General features: G+C 52.9%; 2 protein-coding genes across 2 annotated transcripts; one reads left to right on the forward strand and one right to left on the reverse strand.

Moving 5' to 3' along the window:
• Positions 1-4,565: 4,565 nt before the first annotated feature.
• LOC309683969 (olfactory receptor 14A16-like) lies at positions 4,566-5,501 on the forward strand (the record flags this gene model as incomplete). The annotated part of the gene is made up of 1 exon (XM_082499936.1): positions 4,566-5,501. The coding sequence occupies one exon, from the start codon at positions 4,566-4,568 to the stop codon at positions 5,499-5,501; it is 936 nt and encodes a 311-aa protein (XP_082356062.1).
• Positions 5,502-11,499: 5,998 nt separating this feature from the next.
• Positions 11,500-12,456, reverse strand: LOC309683970 (olfactory receptor 14A16-like; the record flags this gene model as incomplete). Its single annotated transcript, XM_082499937.1, has 1 exon — positions 11,500-12,456. The coding sequence occupies one exon, from the start codon at positions 12,454-12,456 to the stop codon at positions 11,500-11,502; it is 957 nt and encodes a 318-aa protein (XP_082356063.1).
• Between the last annotated feature and the right edge of the window lie 3,783 nt (positions 12,457-16,239).

The following is a 16,239-nucleotide window of genomic DNA, read 5'->3' on the forward strand; positions in this document are numbered from 1 at the left end:
CTCCCAGAATTGAGAACTCTATCATTTCGTGGTCGCTGTTGCCAAGACGGCCTCCGACCATCACATCCCCCACAAGACATTCCCTGTTTACAAACAACAGATCCAGCAGGGCACCTTCCCTAGTTGGCTCTTTCACTAGTTGTGTTAAGAAGTTATGCCCAGTACCTTCCAGGAACTTTCTAGACTCTTCCCTCCCTGCTGTATTGTATTCCCAGCAGATGTCCGGCAAATTGAAGTCTCCCACGAGGACTAGAGCTCGCGATCTTGAGACTTCTCCCAGCCATTTATAGAATATTTCATCTGCCTCCTCATCCTGGTTGGGCGGTCTATAAGAGACTCCTACTACAATATCTGCCTTGTTAGCCCTCCCCCTGATCCTTACCCGTAAACACTCAATCGCATTATCACCATCATTTAGTTCAAGACATTCATAACACTCCCTGACATACAGGGCCACCCCCCAGCCTCTCCTCGCTTGCCTATCCTTCCTGAAGAGTCTATAGCCATCCACGGCAGCACTATAGCTGTGCGAGTCATCCCACCATGTTTCTGTGATGGCAACTACATCGTAATTACCCTGGTGTACAATTGCTTCCAGCAGCCAAACCCCTGGCTGTGGCACCAGTCCTGTAGCCATTTATTGACTGGCCAGCTTTGACTGGACCTTTCAAACCCTTCTCTTTGACTGGGAGGATGGATGAAACAACCACCTGTGCCCCAGAGTCCCTGACCGCTGCTCACACAGCTCTATAGTCTTTCTTCATCATCTTCAGGCTGCTCCCGGATGCATCACTGGTGCCCACGTGAAACAGCAGCAGCAGATAACAGCCAGAGGACTGCTCTCGGCGCCATCCCTGATACGAGCCCCCGCTAAGCAGCACACCTCTCCAGAGAGTGCCTCAGGTCAGCGAATGGGTGCCTCCGTGCCTCTCAGAAGAGAGTCACCTACTGCTATCACCCGTCGCCTTTTCTGAGTTGCACTGGTTGTTACACGGGGAGCAGATCGGGTGGCCTTACTCAGCTCCAGCGCCTCTCCTGATGCAGTGGGTTTTTCCTTTTCACTCTGCAGAGCAGTGAAGCACCTCAAGTTTTGGGGGAAGTCTCTTCCTCCTGCTGGTCTTTGCAGTAACAAGCTTCCATTCCCCTGTGTCACTGGTGCCCCTCCCTTCTGTGTGTGCCAGAGAGGGAGGTTTTGGCTGTTTGGCCGTGGGCTGTAGGTCCTCTTCAGACTGTGCTTGTAACCAGCTGTCTGTCTCCTTCTCAGCCTCCCGGATAATGTGCATGGTCCTTGTGAACCAGCCCAGAACAGGTTCTACACAGTCCCAAATCCCCTCCACGACTCCACAGGGAGTGTGCTTTTGCCAGGAGACCCCAGAGAATTTTGTCTCTTTGTGATCAGCTGCAGAGTTCCGGCTGACCCTCTGTGAGGGTACGCGGGGAAGATTTCTTCCATGCCCATCCTCCAGTGACCTGAGAGCTCTGGTCTCTGCTCTCTACTGCTTGACCCTGTGGAGGGCTGGGTTGCTGTTCAAAGGCACCATGACACTGCACGTTGGTGCTGACAGGAGCTTTGTGATGTGTAGAGATGTATATGAGACAACTTTACAATCGCTGGGGATGTAGTAAATGCAGCTGATGGAGACAACAAAAAGAGAGAGGCTTTGGTCCCCTTATGGCGCGTGACTCCATTTGGACAGCTGATGGCCTCCACTGGCAGCACTGAAGATTGCGAGTGGAGTCAGGTTTTGTGGTCCTAAATACGGACATCTCATGCCAATTCAATTGGCCAAAGGAATTTGGCACAAGGCCCCAAGAGGATGCCCCCGCATGCTGTCCTGTCTCTAAACATTGCTCCACGAGAGCTGGAAGTGACCCGCACATATTGTTTACCAGCTCGGGCACCTCCAGTGTCACCAGGCCTTTGTGCATGGATTCCTGCTCTCCATCTCATTTGCATGGATGCTGAGACAAGCAGCTCGCATGCGGGTGCCTGTTTTGTGCACACCTAAACTGAGGCAAGATGAATCCCTCCTCCTGTGGGTTTGTGCAATGTATGGGAGGGAGATGACTCCTCTTTGACCCCCAGGGCTACAATGCCAGGATGAGATGCCTCCATTGACTCAGTTCAATCCCTTCCCTAAGCATGGGTTCTTCCCTGTCCGTGTGTCCTGTCTAACGGTGGGACGAGGAGCAAGCATTCTCATAGCTAACTCTGACTCCGAGAGGAGGAAAGACACCACTGGCAAGAAGCATCTCTGCAGAGCTGGCAGATTAGCAGGAATGCAGTGATTCCTTCAGTCTCTTTCAAAGTAGGTTCCTGGGGAGCCCCAGGGAACTCTCCAGCTCTCCCTTGGGCTGGGCCTCTGCTGCTGAGCTGGGCCGGGCTCCTGGGATGGAGAGAGCTCGTGGCAACCGGGTGGCACTGCAGAGAGACAGCTCTGCCCAGGAGCAGCTCCTCTGCAAAGCGCAGCAGGGCTGGGGGCACTGCCTGCAGACACCACGAGGAGACGAGAGAGCTCTGTGAAGGGGGGAGACAACACACAGTTCATTGTGAGAGAAGTCTTCAGAGCCCTTAACAGGGTAAGTCTGTAGCTGAGGGCAATGCAGACGCAGTTGCCGGGGGGATCTCCTAAACAGGCACATCTCACAGCCTATGGGTTTTTTCAGGACTCTCACAGCTTCACCAGTGCGCAGGAGGAGAACCTGCCCCAGGTCACTGATTCAGTGCCACACCATCAGAGCAACAGGGCATCATGTCTCCCTTCTCCCAGGAACAGCTGCAGGGGTGTTGTCCTGGTCTGAGGTAGAACAGACCCAATTTTCTGTTCAGTAATTTGACTTTGCAGCTAAGCATCTTTAACTAACTGAACTCTCTGAAATTAACAGCATGTTGTGCAGACACTATTTGCTCTTAGAGTGATAAGACCTGTGGTTATAGCTGATGCCCGGGCATGGCATGCGGAGAGGCTCCTGCTTATACCTATTGCTATAACACCCAAGGGCGGCTCACTTTGGTATTTGCCCCATTGGAGGGTCGGAAGCAGAAGAGCATAGAGGGGTCCCACCTGTGGGGAGGAGTGGACAGGACAGGTGACCCCAAACTGACCAACAGGGTGTTCCATCCCATCTGCCTCGTGTTTAGGGTAAAAGCTGAGGGATCAAAGAAGTCAGTCTCTTTCTTCAATGGCCGACATCCGAGGAGGACTCTGTTTGTTTGTCTGCTTTTGTTTCCGCTCTGTGCGTTCCTGCATCCAGATCCAGAATCCAGCTCCCGTCGATCACTGAGTCCGGTCTGGGACATTCCTAGTGCCTACCTGTGACATGATCATCATCCTGGGAGTCTGATATGTATTTGTATATATTCTATCTATTTCATTATTTTCTTCTTATTATTTTATATTTATTTTCATTAAAGTCATTTAGTTTTCTTTCAAACTCACAAGTTCCTTTCTCTCTCTTCCTCCTCTGCCTGAAGGAAGACGCTCTCCCTTCTCTGAAGGGAGAGAGGTCAGAGAGCATCTGTCATTCATTTCAGACCACAAGAGGTGTGAAGCTGGGTGCGCTCCTGGGGTGCTCAGGGCTGTCCTTCTGAGCAGGGTCCCTGCACCCCAGGGGGATGGGATGGGTCAGGGACTCTGTCGCTTGTCAGGTCAGCACTCGGCCTGCCCAGGCAGCTCCCCACGGCACTGCAGGGAGAAGCTGCAGGTAGAAGGAGTGATCCCTGGCAGGGAAGGGTCCTTCTGCCTGTCAGAAGGGTGCTGTGGGGATCAGGGATGCTCACAGCTCCGGAGCACAGCCTAGACATCTCTGGAGGGGAATCTTGCAAGATGGAAAAAACAGGGGAGTCTTCACCTGCAAGGGAAGGAGCTTGTGCATGGTGAGACCCTTAGTGATCTGCAGCGGATCCCTCTGCTGTCAGCAGGGCCCGATTTCTTCTCAGGGTAACATCGGAGGGCAATGCCTCTCCAGCTCAAGAAGGAGCAAGCACAGGGCAGCTGGGAGCAAGGCAAATGGACAGACCCGCTTGCCTTCCTCTGCATTAAGCCCCAGCAAATCCTTCTGCTGCTTAGCCTGAGTGCAGCAGAGATGCTCAGGATTGCTGACATAGAGGATATTCCCCAGGGAAGAAAGGAGGGGATGGGGAAGGGCTGTCCAAAACAACAAACAAAAGCCTAAACCTTTGTGTGCAACCAACTTCCTTTAGTACTGGGGGTGCAGGTGCTGACGAGCCCTTCAATATTTCAAGGGATTTTGTCTGAGGAATTCTGACTATCGTATCTGGCCCCTGCACCCACACTGCTCCCAGGTAGACCCTAAATTAGAGAATGATGGACTCCTTGGGAGCCCACAGGCTCTTCTCAGCACGGTCAGCCAGCACAAACCACAACTGCATCCAGGGAGCTGCACAACGGTCCTGCCAGGCAGGAAACGGGGGGGGGGGGGGGGGGGGGGTGTGGCAGGGGAAGAGCCTATGAGAAATGTCTTTGCTTTTGCTCAGACAAGTCTGTCCTCACTTGTCACTGTCTTTTCCTCCTTGCACAGGCCCCTGAGTCCATCTGGAGAAAATGTCCAACAGCAGCTCCATCACCCAGTTCCTCCTCCTGGCATTCGCAGACACACGGGAGCTGCAGCTCTTGCACTTCTGGCTCTTCCTGGGCATCTACCTGGCTGCCCTCCTGGGCAACGGCCTCATCATCACTGCCATTGCCTGCGACCACCGCCTCCGCACCCCCATGTACTTCTTCCTCCTCAACCTCTCCCTCCTCGACCTGGGCTCCATCTCTGTCACTGTCCCCAAAGCCATGGCCAATTCCCTCTGGGACACCAGGGACATTTCCTACTCAGGATGTGCTGCACAAGTCTTTCTGCTGGTCTTCTTGATTGGAGCAGAATATTCCCTTCTCACCATCATGGCCTATGACCGCTATGTTGCCATCTGCAAACCTCTGCACTACGAGACCCTCCTGGGCAGCACAGCTTGTGTCCACATGGCAGCAGCTGCCTGGGGCAGTGGCTTTCTCAATTCTGTTCTGCACACTGTTACCACATTTTCCATACCTCTCTGCCGAGGTAATGCTGTGGACCAGTTCTTCTGTGAGATTCCCCTGCTCCTCAAGCTCTCCTGCTCAGACTTAAACCTCAGGGAAGCTGGTCTAATTGCTGTTAGTGCGTTTTTAATCTTTGCTTGTTTTGTTTTCATCATGCTGTCCTACGTGCAGATCTTCAGGGTGGTGCTGAGGATCCCCTCGGAGCAGGGATGGCACAAAGCCTTTTCCACGTGCCTCCCTCACCTGGCTGTGGTCTTCCTGTTCATCAGCACTTTAATGCTTGCCTACCTGAAGCCCCCCTCCATCTCCTCCCCAACTCTGGATGTGGTGGTTACTGTTGCATACTCAGTAGTGTCTCCAGCAGTGAACCCCCTCATCTACAGCATGAGGAACAAGGAGCTGAAAGACTCGTTGAATAAACTCATCCTACTGGTGGTACTTCAGAAGCAGTGAAATGCACAAGTCATCTCCAGTGTATCTTAGACAGGTGGTATGCTTTGGGTGTTTTTTCCTTGATAATCATGGTCATGCATGAGTTATTGCAGTCATCCCTCTTCTCCAGGGACAGAAAGCCTGTCTGTCTCACCCAGAGGCTTTCTGTAAATCTTCCTGGTTCCAGATAAACTGATTCCAGTTTATCGATGCCTCTCTTGAATCGTAAGAAGTTAAAACCTGGGAAACATTCTGAATGTGGTCTGACAAGTGCTGAGCAGAGAGGGATAAAGATTTCCCCTGGCCGTGCTCCTGCTTATACAGCCCAGGATACCTACAATCCAGGGCCTTGTATCAGAGCTGAAAGCCAGCCAGGCAGTCCGTAGCCTCTGTCATTGCAGCGGGCTACCCAAATCGAGGGGCAGGACCTTGGATTTGTCCTTGTTGGCTGTCGTAATGTCCCTATCAGCCCATCGCTCCAGCCTAGCTAGGTCCCTCTGGATGGCAGCCCTGCCCTCTGATGTAGCATCTGCTCCCTTCGATTTGTCGTGCTCCGGAAACACTATGAGAAATCACTCTTTCATCTTCCCTCAGACCATTAGAAACATCTTTGTACTGGCTGGGGTTGGGATGCAGCTAATTTTCTTCCCAGCAGCCTGTACGGTGCTGTGCTTTAGATTTGTGACCTAAACTGCCTTGATAACATGCGGATGATTTAGCTGTTACTGAGCAGGGCTTGCACAACACCAAGGCCTTTTCTGTTTCTCACGCTGCCTCTCGCAGTGGGCTGGGCTTGGGCAAGGGGCAGGGAGGGGACACAGCCGGGACAGCTGACCCCAACTGACCAAAGGGGTATTCCACAAGACATGACGTCATGCTCAGAGATAAGACGGGGGAGAGGGTGTCTTTCCAAGGGGAGCCTGGCTGGGCATCAGTCAGTGGGAGGTGAGAGGTGGCCGGTGATCGCCTTTACACCACTTGTGTTGGAGTTTTTGTCCTGGTTTTTCCTTCACTTTTTAAACTGCCTGGATCTCAACCCAAATTTTGTTACCTTTGTTCATCTGATTGTCTCTCCCATCCAGCTATGGGGGAGTGATAGAATGTCTGGTGCATGTTTAGTCACCACCTGGGGTCAATCAACCACAGGCAGAAATGTCAAATGTGTGCAAAGAAGAGATTTGCTGTGATTAGCAAACCTTGGGCAGCATTCAGTTTGAGTACCTGCAATAAAGAGGTGTAATGGAGTTGATGAGTCTTCCTTCATAGCCCCTGGCCAGCCCAGACTGGGCTGCTCTGCTGGGCTGGGGAGAGGGCAGGGGAGATGGGGAGTGGTGGGGAGGGGCTGGGCTGGAAAGTGCCCAGGAGAGGAACGCGCTGGTGGTCAGCAAAGCTGTGTGACCATGCAGGGTGAGGACTCCCACCTGTGGGTGTGTGCTACAGAGCCAGGTCTCAAGAAGGGAGTCAAGACATGTCAGCGCAGGAGAGAGGAGCTGGTCCGTGCTCCTGGTGGCATAGACAGGCTGGGAAGGGGCCCAAGAGCGCTTGTCAGCCCCATCCTCTCACATGGGCCATTTCCAGTGCTGGCTGGCCCTGGCCAACCTCTCTTCTTGCCCAGAACCCAGCAGATCCCTGAGCAGGGCTGAGTGCGAATCCCTGCATGGGGCACCAGCGGGGCCGCACAGGGACCAGGCACTGGGCGAGGCAGCCAAAGCTGATGGGCACATCAGAGAGCATTGAAGGCTGACACCACAACTGTGTCAGGGGACATCTCCCCACCCCGAACACAACTGCCCCATGGGGTTTCTGTGCAGGGGGGACATGGGACCACATTTAGGGCAGCAGGGCTGGGCCAGCGAAGGGACAGGGCACTGACAGGGGACACAAAGCAGCCAAAAGGAGGTGAAAGCAGGGACAGGCCACAGAAAAGGGATTGATATTTATTGCCTTTGTGTCACGGGTGTGTTTTTTGAGAAGGCAAACCTCAAAACCTGGAGTTGTTGGTTGCAAGGGAAGTCAAGAGCAAACACAAGGAGGAGCACATATTGACAGGAACATCATGAAATCCCACAAGGACAGATGCCAGCTTCTGCCCCATCAGTGGACAAACCGTGGCAAAGGCAAAGGCTGAGGGCTGCCTGGCTGGGGAGCAGCCCTGTGGGAAAGGTCTCGTTGGGCAGCAGGCTGGACAGGAGGCAGCCATATGCCCTGGCAGCCAGGAAGGCCAAGAGCACCTTGGTCTGTAGGAGCAGGAGCACGGCCAGGAGATTGAGGGAAGGGACTCTCCCCCTCTACATGGCATTCGTTAGGCCACATCCAGAATACCTTGTCTAGCTTTGGCACCCCCAGTACTGAAAAGGTGTGGGCAAGTGGAGCAGGTCTGGGGAAGGGCCCTAAAAATGCTTGGGGATGGGTGGGGCTGGATCACTTTCCTTGTGAGGGAAGTCTGAGGAAGCTGGGTTTGTTCAGCATGGAGGAGGCTGAAGGGAACCACAGCAGGGGGGGCTCATCCTCTTCACCATGCGGCCACCCAAGCATTGGAACAAGCGCTGGTCACCCTGAGAAGTCATGCAGTCCTCCATTCTTGGGGGTTTTCAATACTCAACTGGATCAAGCCCTGAGCCAGCAGGTCTGGCTGAATACCTGACGCTGCTTTGTGTAGGAAGTGTGACTACAGACCTCCCAAGGTCTACTCTGAATGAAAATGATGGAAGCACCCTCAGTGAGTTTGCAGACGACAGGAAGTTAGGCGGGAGTATTGGTCTGCCTGAGGGTAGGATGGCTCTAAAGTGGGATCTGGACAGGCTGGATCCATGGGCTGAGGCCAATGGTATGAGGTTCAACAAGACCAAGTGCCGGGTCCTGCCCTTGGGTCACAACAACCTCATGCAGCACTACAGGCTTGGGGACGAGTGGCTGGAAAGCTGCCCAGCAGAAAAGGACCTGGGGGGTGCAGGGGGTGTTGGTTGACAGCCGGCTGAATATGAGCCAGCAGTGTGCCCAGGTGGCCAGGAGGGCCAAAAGCATCCTGGCCTGTATCAGGAATAGTGTGGCCAACAGGATGAGGGCAGTGATTGTGCCCCTGTATTCGGCACTGGTGAGGCCCCATCTCAAGTACTTTGTTCAGTTTTGGGCCCCTTGCTACAAGAAAGACATCGAGGTGCTGAGGCGTGTCCAGAGAAGGGCAACGAAGCTGGTGAGGGGTCTGGAGAACAAGTGTTATGAGGAGTGTCTGAAGGAACTGGGGTTGTTTAGCCTGGAGAAAAGGTGGCTGAGGGGAGACATAATCAGTCTCTAAAACTACCTGAAAGGAGGTGTGTGAGACGACTTGGGCTGGACACAGGAACAACCACAAAACCACGTGTGAAAGACAAAGAACCAATTTAATCTCAATACCACGCAAATCGGGGAATCTCCGAAGTAACACCCGGGCAGAGGGACGAGAGCAGGGCATGCAGGCACCGCAGAGCAGGAGAAAGTCCTTGTTAGCAGGAGCGTGTGAGCTCCGACTTGCTGTTCTCACCTGCTTTTCAAGGGTTCAAGTAGTGGTAGTTTTCCACTGTGCTTTGAGCTGCTTCAACAACAAGGCAGTGATCTCAGGTATGCCAGATAAGGTGTCCCTGAGTCCATCCCAGGCTTACGTTATCTAAGTGTGGATGTTCTACTTGTGAGCACTCAAGGCTGAACAACAATTAGTGTGATGTATGTGTTGTCCAGCAGCCCAGATGGGAGTCACTTGATCATGTTTACAATCCTCCTCGCCAGTCTTCCATTATTTTCCCACAGGAGGTTGTAGCAAGGGGGAGTCAAACTCTTCTCCCAAGTAATAAGCGAGAAGACAAGAGGAAATGGCTGCAAGTTATGACAGAGGAGGTTTAGTTTGGATATTAGGAAAAATGTCTTCACAGAAAGGGTTGTCATTCTGTGGAACACGATGCCCAGGGAAGTGGTGGAATCACCGTCCCTGCAGGTATTTAAAAGACAGGTAGACATTGTGCTTAGGGATATAGTTTAGTGGTTTAGTGGTGGTTTTGGCAGTGTTAGTTTGAATGTTGGACTCAATGATCTTAAAGGTCCCTTCCAACCTAGACAATTCTATGATTTTATGGTTCTATGATATTTCCGTTGAGTAACAAGGTTCAGTGTGGACCTCCTTGCTTTCTAAACTCCTTTTTGAAGCCTAGGTCTGGCTGGGTCCGATCTTAGTCTCAGATTTGGTGGCTGGTTCATGTCTAATGGAATTATTCTTACAACATGAATAATATGTGGGTAGCTATATGGATTCGCAGTGTGTCAGAGTATTAATTCAGCATGCTATCAGTCACTTACTGAGGATCCATCGTGGTTAAGGGATCTCTCCGCCTTGAGTAAGGAAGGATCTCTCAGTCTCAGATAAGGAATCTCTAACCTTGAGAGGCGTCACTGCTCAAGGGGAGAGTCACCTGCCGTGCTGTCCGCCTGCAATCCAGGGAGAGCTCACACTGAGCCCATCCTGATGGTAATATTGATGGAGTGAAGTAGTTGGCTGCTCATCAATAGTATAGACAAGACAGTTGTGTTTCACTCTGGTATCTTGTTCTGAACATTGGTTAACTTGTACTTTTGGTTTTGAAACCACCTAGGTGGTCAATGAGTCAGTGGTCGTGATCTCCCCCTGCCGGAATTACCTTTTATCCACTTCTCCTCTGATCTTGGCAGTTCCAAGTGGTTTTCTGGGTTTGCTGACCAGGCCTACAGTTCATCGCTCTCTTGACAGGAATACCCTGCTTATCAACAATACTACATTGTCTGCTGGTATGTTCCTTAATTGAATTGTAAATAAATCACGTCTAATTACTATTCCTCTTTTTAATCTTAGGTAAATAATGAAATAGGGTTGGGGCAGTACAGAGGATTTGAGCAGCAGCAGGTTTCCTTGGTTGCTTCAATTACATTTTATATTCCGTTTTCCTGGTTTACGTCAGTGTTACTACAACATCATCATATTTTGAAGCTCCTCAGTACCCAATTCTTGCCCAGTCCCAGCCACATCCCACACAGGGATTCACAGACACCCCTGCTCGAGAGTCTGCTGGGGTCTGGGCCAGGAGAGAGCTGGGGAAAGGCTGGACATTCCCCTGATACAGGCACTGGACATGGTCGGTGAGCCAGACTGGGGGGTAAGAAAAGGCCCTGGGCCATCTTCCCAGTGTGTCCATGCCACCAAGGGCACAGACCAGCCTTCTCTCTCCTGCACCTCCACGGCTTTGAGCCCTTCCCCAAGCCCTGGCTCTGCACCACAATCGCTCTGGTGTGACTCCTCACCCTGCGTGGTCACACAGGACAAGCCAGACACTGAGGATTTTTACTCCTGGGCACTTTCCAGCCCAGCCCGGCTCCATCCCAGCTCTCTCCCAGCTCCCCTGGCCTCTCTCCATCCCAGAGATGGCCCCACAGCAGTGCCTGCCCCAGGGTGCTGCAGAGCTCTGGGAACTCACTCCAGAGCCCCAGCCCCTCGGGAGGGCACAGCAGCTGCTGGGGGGCAGAGCAGGGCCAGCCCCAGAGATGGGGGGCATCTGTGGCACAAGGACAAGGCAGTCAGTGGCACCCTGTGTCCTCCTCTCCAGGCTATTCGGAGAGGTCGGCAGCCCCTCTGGGCCACCCCCTCTCCCCAGGCCAGTACAAGAGCCCTGGCCCTGGGGATCCTCAGGCAGCTCCTGCTGCCCCGGTGACAGAGCGGCCTGCCCCAGGCTGCTGCAGCCAGAAAGGTCTCTTCATTTCCCACTCATTCATGCGCTGCTGATGGTGGGTCTCACAAAAAGAAGTTGCAGCTGCCTCATTTTTTTCTTTAAATACAAAGATAGCCTGACTCTTATTTTACCCAAAGTCTCTGAGTCACACAAGACAGGTGGATACTTAACACGACAGGATGAGTAAAAGAATTTCTTTTCAGAAAAGATCATCACAAGGGGAAAAAAGACAAAAAGAAGGAAAAAAGAGGGAAGGAATGGAAGGCTTGGCCCATCACAAGACACACTGGGAATCATTTGCAGAGGAAGGTACGCAGTTTGTGGCTGCTGAAAAAATGTCTAATCCACTTCCTCAGGGCATCCTTGAGCTCCCGGTTCCTCATGCTGTAGATGAGGGGGTTCACTGCTGGAGGCACCACCGAGTACAGAACTGCCAGCACCAGATCCAGGGAAGGGGAGGAGATGGAGGGGGACTTCAGGTACGCAAATACACCAGTGCTGATAAAGAGGGAGACCACGGCCAGGTGAGGGAGGCACGTGGAAAAGGTTTTGTGCTGTCCCTGCTCCGAGGGCATCCTCAGCACGGCCCTGAAGATCTGCACATAGGACACCACAATGAAAACAAAACATCCAAAAAAAAGAAAAGCACTAACCAATAGAAGCCCAGCTTCCCTGAGTTTTGAGTCTGAGCAGGAAAGCTTGAGGATCTGGGGGATTTCACAGAAGAACTGGTCCACAGCATTGCCTCTGCAGAGTGGTAGTGAAAAAGTATTAGCTGTGTGCATTAGAGAATAGAGAAACCCACTGCCCCAGGTAGCTGCTGCCATGTGGACACAAGCTCTGCTGTCCATCAGGGTCCCATAGTGCAGGGGTTTGCAGATGGCCACGTAGCGGTCGTAGGCCATGATGGTGAGAAGAAAATACTCTGCTGACATCAGAAAGAAAAAGAGAAAAACTTGAGCAGCACATCCCAAGTAGGAGATGGCCCTGGTGTCCCAGAGGGAATTGGCCATGGCTTTGGGGACAGTGACAGAGATGGAGCCCAGGTCAAGGAGGGAGAGGTTGAGGAGGAAGAAGTACATGGGGGTGTGGAGGCGGTGGTCGCAGGCGATGGCAGTGATGATGAGGCCGTTTCCCAGGAGGGCAGCCAGGTAGATGCCCAGGAAGAGCCAGAAGTGCAAGAGCTGCAGCTCCCGTGTGTCTGCGAATGCCAGCAGGAGGAACTCAGTGGTGGAACTGCTGTTGGACATCTGCTTCACAGGGAGCTGCCCAAGGAAGAGAAGTTATTGACAGGTTAGGACAAACATTTTACAATATAACTCATTATTTCTCATAGAAACGCTCCAGTTGTCTTATTCCTTAGTAGCACCTTTGTTCAGCTCCATTTCTGGAGCTCCTTTGGTTGCTGTTGGAGTGTGCCACGAGGAGCTCAGGCTCCACTGTGCGCTCCAGAGTACTCTGTTCTACTCTGCAACGGGGCAAGGTGGGGATTTAGCTTTCCCATTCACAATTTAAGTCAGATTTTAGCCACTCATAATCATAAGATTACCAGGGGAATATTATTTCAGAGCTGAAACTGTCAGCATCTTTCCTGTAGTCTGAGTTAACTGCTGCATCTGGGGAGATGCAAAAGCATTGCCTGTGGCTTAGTGCTGAGTGAGGAGAGCTGGTCTGTCCATCAGCCTTGTTCCTGGCTCCTTTGTGCTTGGTTTGACCTGGAGCACATTCACTCTTGGTTTGACCTGGAGCATGTTCACACTGTCATATTATTCCCCAAAGAAACAGAGGACAGTGGAGAAAAGAGGATTCACTTACAGAGTGCAGATCTGCATGGCAGGACCCACAGGGTCGGTGTCTGAGCTGCAGCTGAAACCCCACTCCCCGGCAAGTTGAGGGGAAGCCCAAGGGCGGCACAGACAGGAGGGAGAGGAAGAAGGAGCATCACCAGGGTTCTCTGCAAAGGCATGCAAGGTGAGGGAGAGCCTGCAGAGACGATGCTGGAGCTCTCTGTAAGCTGAGGCAGAGGGAAGTTGGTGTTTGTGTTGCTTCCCCGAGACTTTTGCATCTTTCAGCATAATAGCTGAAGAGTCTCTGTTCCCCACCCAAACCTGAAAGGTGAATTTTAATTCCTCCTTCATCACCCAGCCCACCCAGAGTAGAAAAGTCAAAGCACAGACTCCTTCACTTTCAGGTTACCCTCATAAATATTCCCCTTGAAAAGTCCCCTCGGGAACACCCTGGGGGTGATCTGGGGGTGTGAGCAGCCCTGCCCCACGCAGCACCCTCTTGACAGCAGAAAGATCCTGCCCTGCCCTGCCCTGCTGGGGATCGCTCCTTCCACCCGCAGCTTCTCCCCGCAGTGCCATGAAGAGCTCCCCGGACAGGCTGAGTGCTGCCCCTGGCAGGTGGCAGGGTCCCTGCCCTGGCACACAGCCCCTGGGGCACAGGGACCCTGCTCAGCAGGACAGCCCTGAGCACCCTTGGCTGCACACCCACCCGCACAGCCCTGCAGCCGTCCCCGGGAGAAGGCGGCCGGCATGCCCGTCCCTCTGATGGTGCAGCAGGGAAGCCCTGCTCTGCAGCGCGTCCTTCTCCACACTCAAATACTCTGAGCGCCGCCCCGCCAGATCCTATCTACGCTCATTTTCATTGACCGGCAGCCAGAGACTTACTGTGTTCAGCGCTGTGCAGATTTCTCCCCCAGTGAACTCTCACCATCCTCCAACTCCACACTGCCTTTAACTCTCACTTCTCTCGTGTCTCTTCAGCGCCTGCAGGCAGTGCCTCAGCCCTGCTGTGCTTTTCCGGGGAGCTGCTCCTGGGCAGAGCCGCCTCTCGGCAGCGCTCCCACTTGCCGTGAGCTCTCTCCGTCCCGGGAGCCCGGCCCAGCTCAGCAGCAGAGGACCAGCCCAAGGCAGCACTTTCTGTGCCCCCTCTGGGCTCCCTTGAGGTGTCCCTGGGGCTCCAGGGGAATCTCCTGTGAAAGAGGCTGAAGCAATCACTGATGTCCCCTCCTTCACCCGGGAGGAGACTCTGACTTCCAGCAGTTTCATTTCTCCTCTCATAGACAGAGTTAGCTCTAAATATCACCTTTCCTTGTCTCATCATTAGACAGGACGCCCAGACAGTGCCAGGGAGGGATCTTCTTCACCCTGCTGAGGGAAGGGATGCAGCTGCGTCAATCAAGGCACCTCCTTCTGGGTTTGTAGTCCTGGGGCTGGAAGGGGACTCAGCTCCTCCCAGGACTGCCACAAACCCACAGGTGGTGGGATTCCTCTTGCCTCAGCTCAGATGTGCCCAAAATAGGCTCCTGCAGGGGAGTTCCTTCTTTCATCTCCCATTGTAATTACTGGAGGTGGAGGCCAGGAGTGAGCTGTTCAGACACACACACCCCTGGTGACATGTGAAGTGCCAGAGGGGACCAACATGGACGCTGGAAGCTGAAAGCTCTAATGGAGCAGTTCATAGAGACAGGGCAGCGTCTGGGGACATCTTGTTGAGGCTGGTAGGAAATTCTTTTGGCCAACTGAAATGACAGCAGATGACCACACGTACAACAACTGAACCTATAATAATTCCTTTTGTCCAGGACAGCCTATAGAGGTCTTCAGCTGACCAGATGGAGTCATGTGCCATTGGGGGAGAGAAGTCTCTCTCTTTCTGTTCTCCACCAGCTGTATTTTCTCCATGTCCTTTGAGTATAATGACAATGGTCTCATGTGCATCTCTTTATTACGTAACTGAATTCAGGGCAACTGCATCTCAATTTCATGGCCAAATACAGGCCTGCAGTGCTACGTGAGATGCCAGGGCTCTCCAGCACAAGTGCACACAGCTGACACGGACGGCTCAGGTCCTATAGAGGAACTCCATCCACTGACTGAAGCCCACCACTGCAGTGACAGAAGATGTGCCTGTTTCCTACCCAGTAGATGCAGAGAACTGCATGAATACAAAGCACATCTCACCAGGGTCTCCGCTCGAGTGCATTCCCTCTGAAACCCTGATGGGGTTTCCCCCATCATTTAACCATCCCCTTGATGATACAATCATGGATGAGGCCAATGATTTTCACAGTTTGCCTGTACCATAGCATGTACACTCCCAAGGACATTTTCAACATCATCTCTTCCTTCCTGACATCCGCTTCAGCTCCCCCAAAGCCCCTCAGGCCTGCAGAGACACCACAGACAGCAGGCTCCTCTTCTGCTCCGACTGCACAGCCCATCCCCGTTTCTCTCTGGCTTCGGGGAAAGCACAGTTCGCTCTTTGTGTGGGCACCTGATTTCTTCCTTACATTGCCATCAGCCATCCACTCCAGCGTGTCTCTGCCATGGAGCAAAGACTGTGCACACATGAGGTCTTGGAGGCTTGGTAGCAGGTTTCCCCATTGCAAGTCCACTCTCAGCCCTGGTGCCGCAGCCCAGACATGCACCGGTGCCCTCAGCTTGGGGCACAGGCAGGAGGAGTCCCACGTGCCATCTCTTCATTCACTTGAGGGGAATAACAACGGAGGTGTGTTGGGACAGCCCACATGACTGGGCTGCTGTGATGAATGGGCAGAGGATGATCATGAGAGACAGGCCGGAAAGATCAGGAGGGAAGAGCTGTCAGTGCGAAGGAGATATGCTTAGATATGTGGAGCTCCTCTATGGGACCGACAAATGGAGTGAGCCCTTATGGCTGAGGGTAAGGGGAGAGGCTGGTAAGGGTGACGTTGTTGTGAGAGAAAAAGAAGACCAGAGGGCTCATGACCTTGCAAAATGGCCTTATGTGCCAAGTGTGAGCATAATTTTCCTTAGTTTCTCAGGTCTTATGTGTCCCCCGAAGGGGTCTGTAATGACCTGGTGTTGACTGGAAAGGAAGCACAACAGTGTGCAGACAATCGTTGAGGTTTCTGGATGGTGTTTGGACACAGCTCGGGAGGTGGGTCTTTATAGCACAGCTGCCCGATGGGCCAACTATGGTGACCAAGAGCAGGTCATGGTTGTGGAAGCCAGTGTCGTCCTCAGCTGTCATTCCCTTAGCCTCGC

This window comes from Vanellus vanellus (assembly GCF_965231255.1).
Source record: "Vanellus vanellus genome assembly, contig: HAP1_SCAFFOLD_35, whole genome shotgun sequence".
Lineage (NCBI taxonomy): Eukaryota > Metazoa > Chordata > Aves > Charadriiformes > Charadriidae > Vanellus > Vanellus vanellus.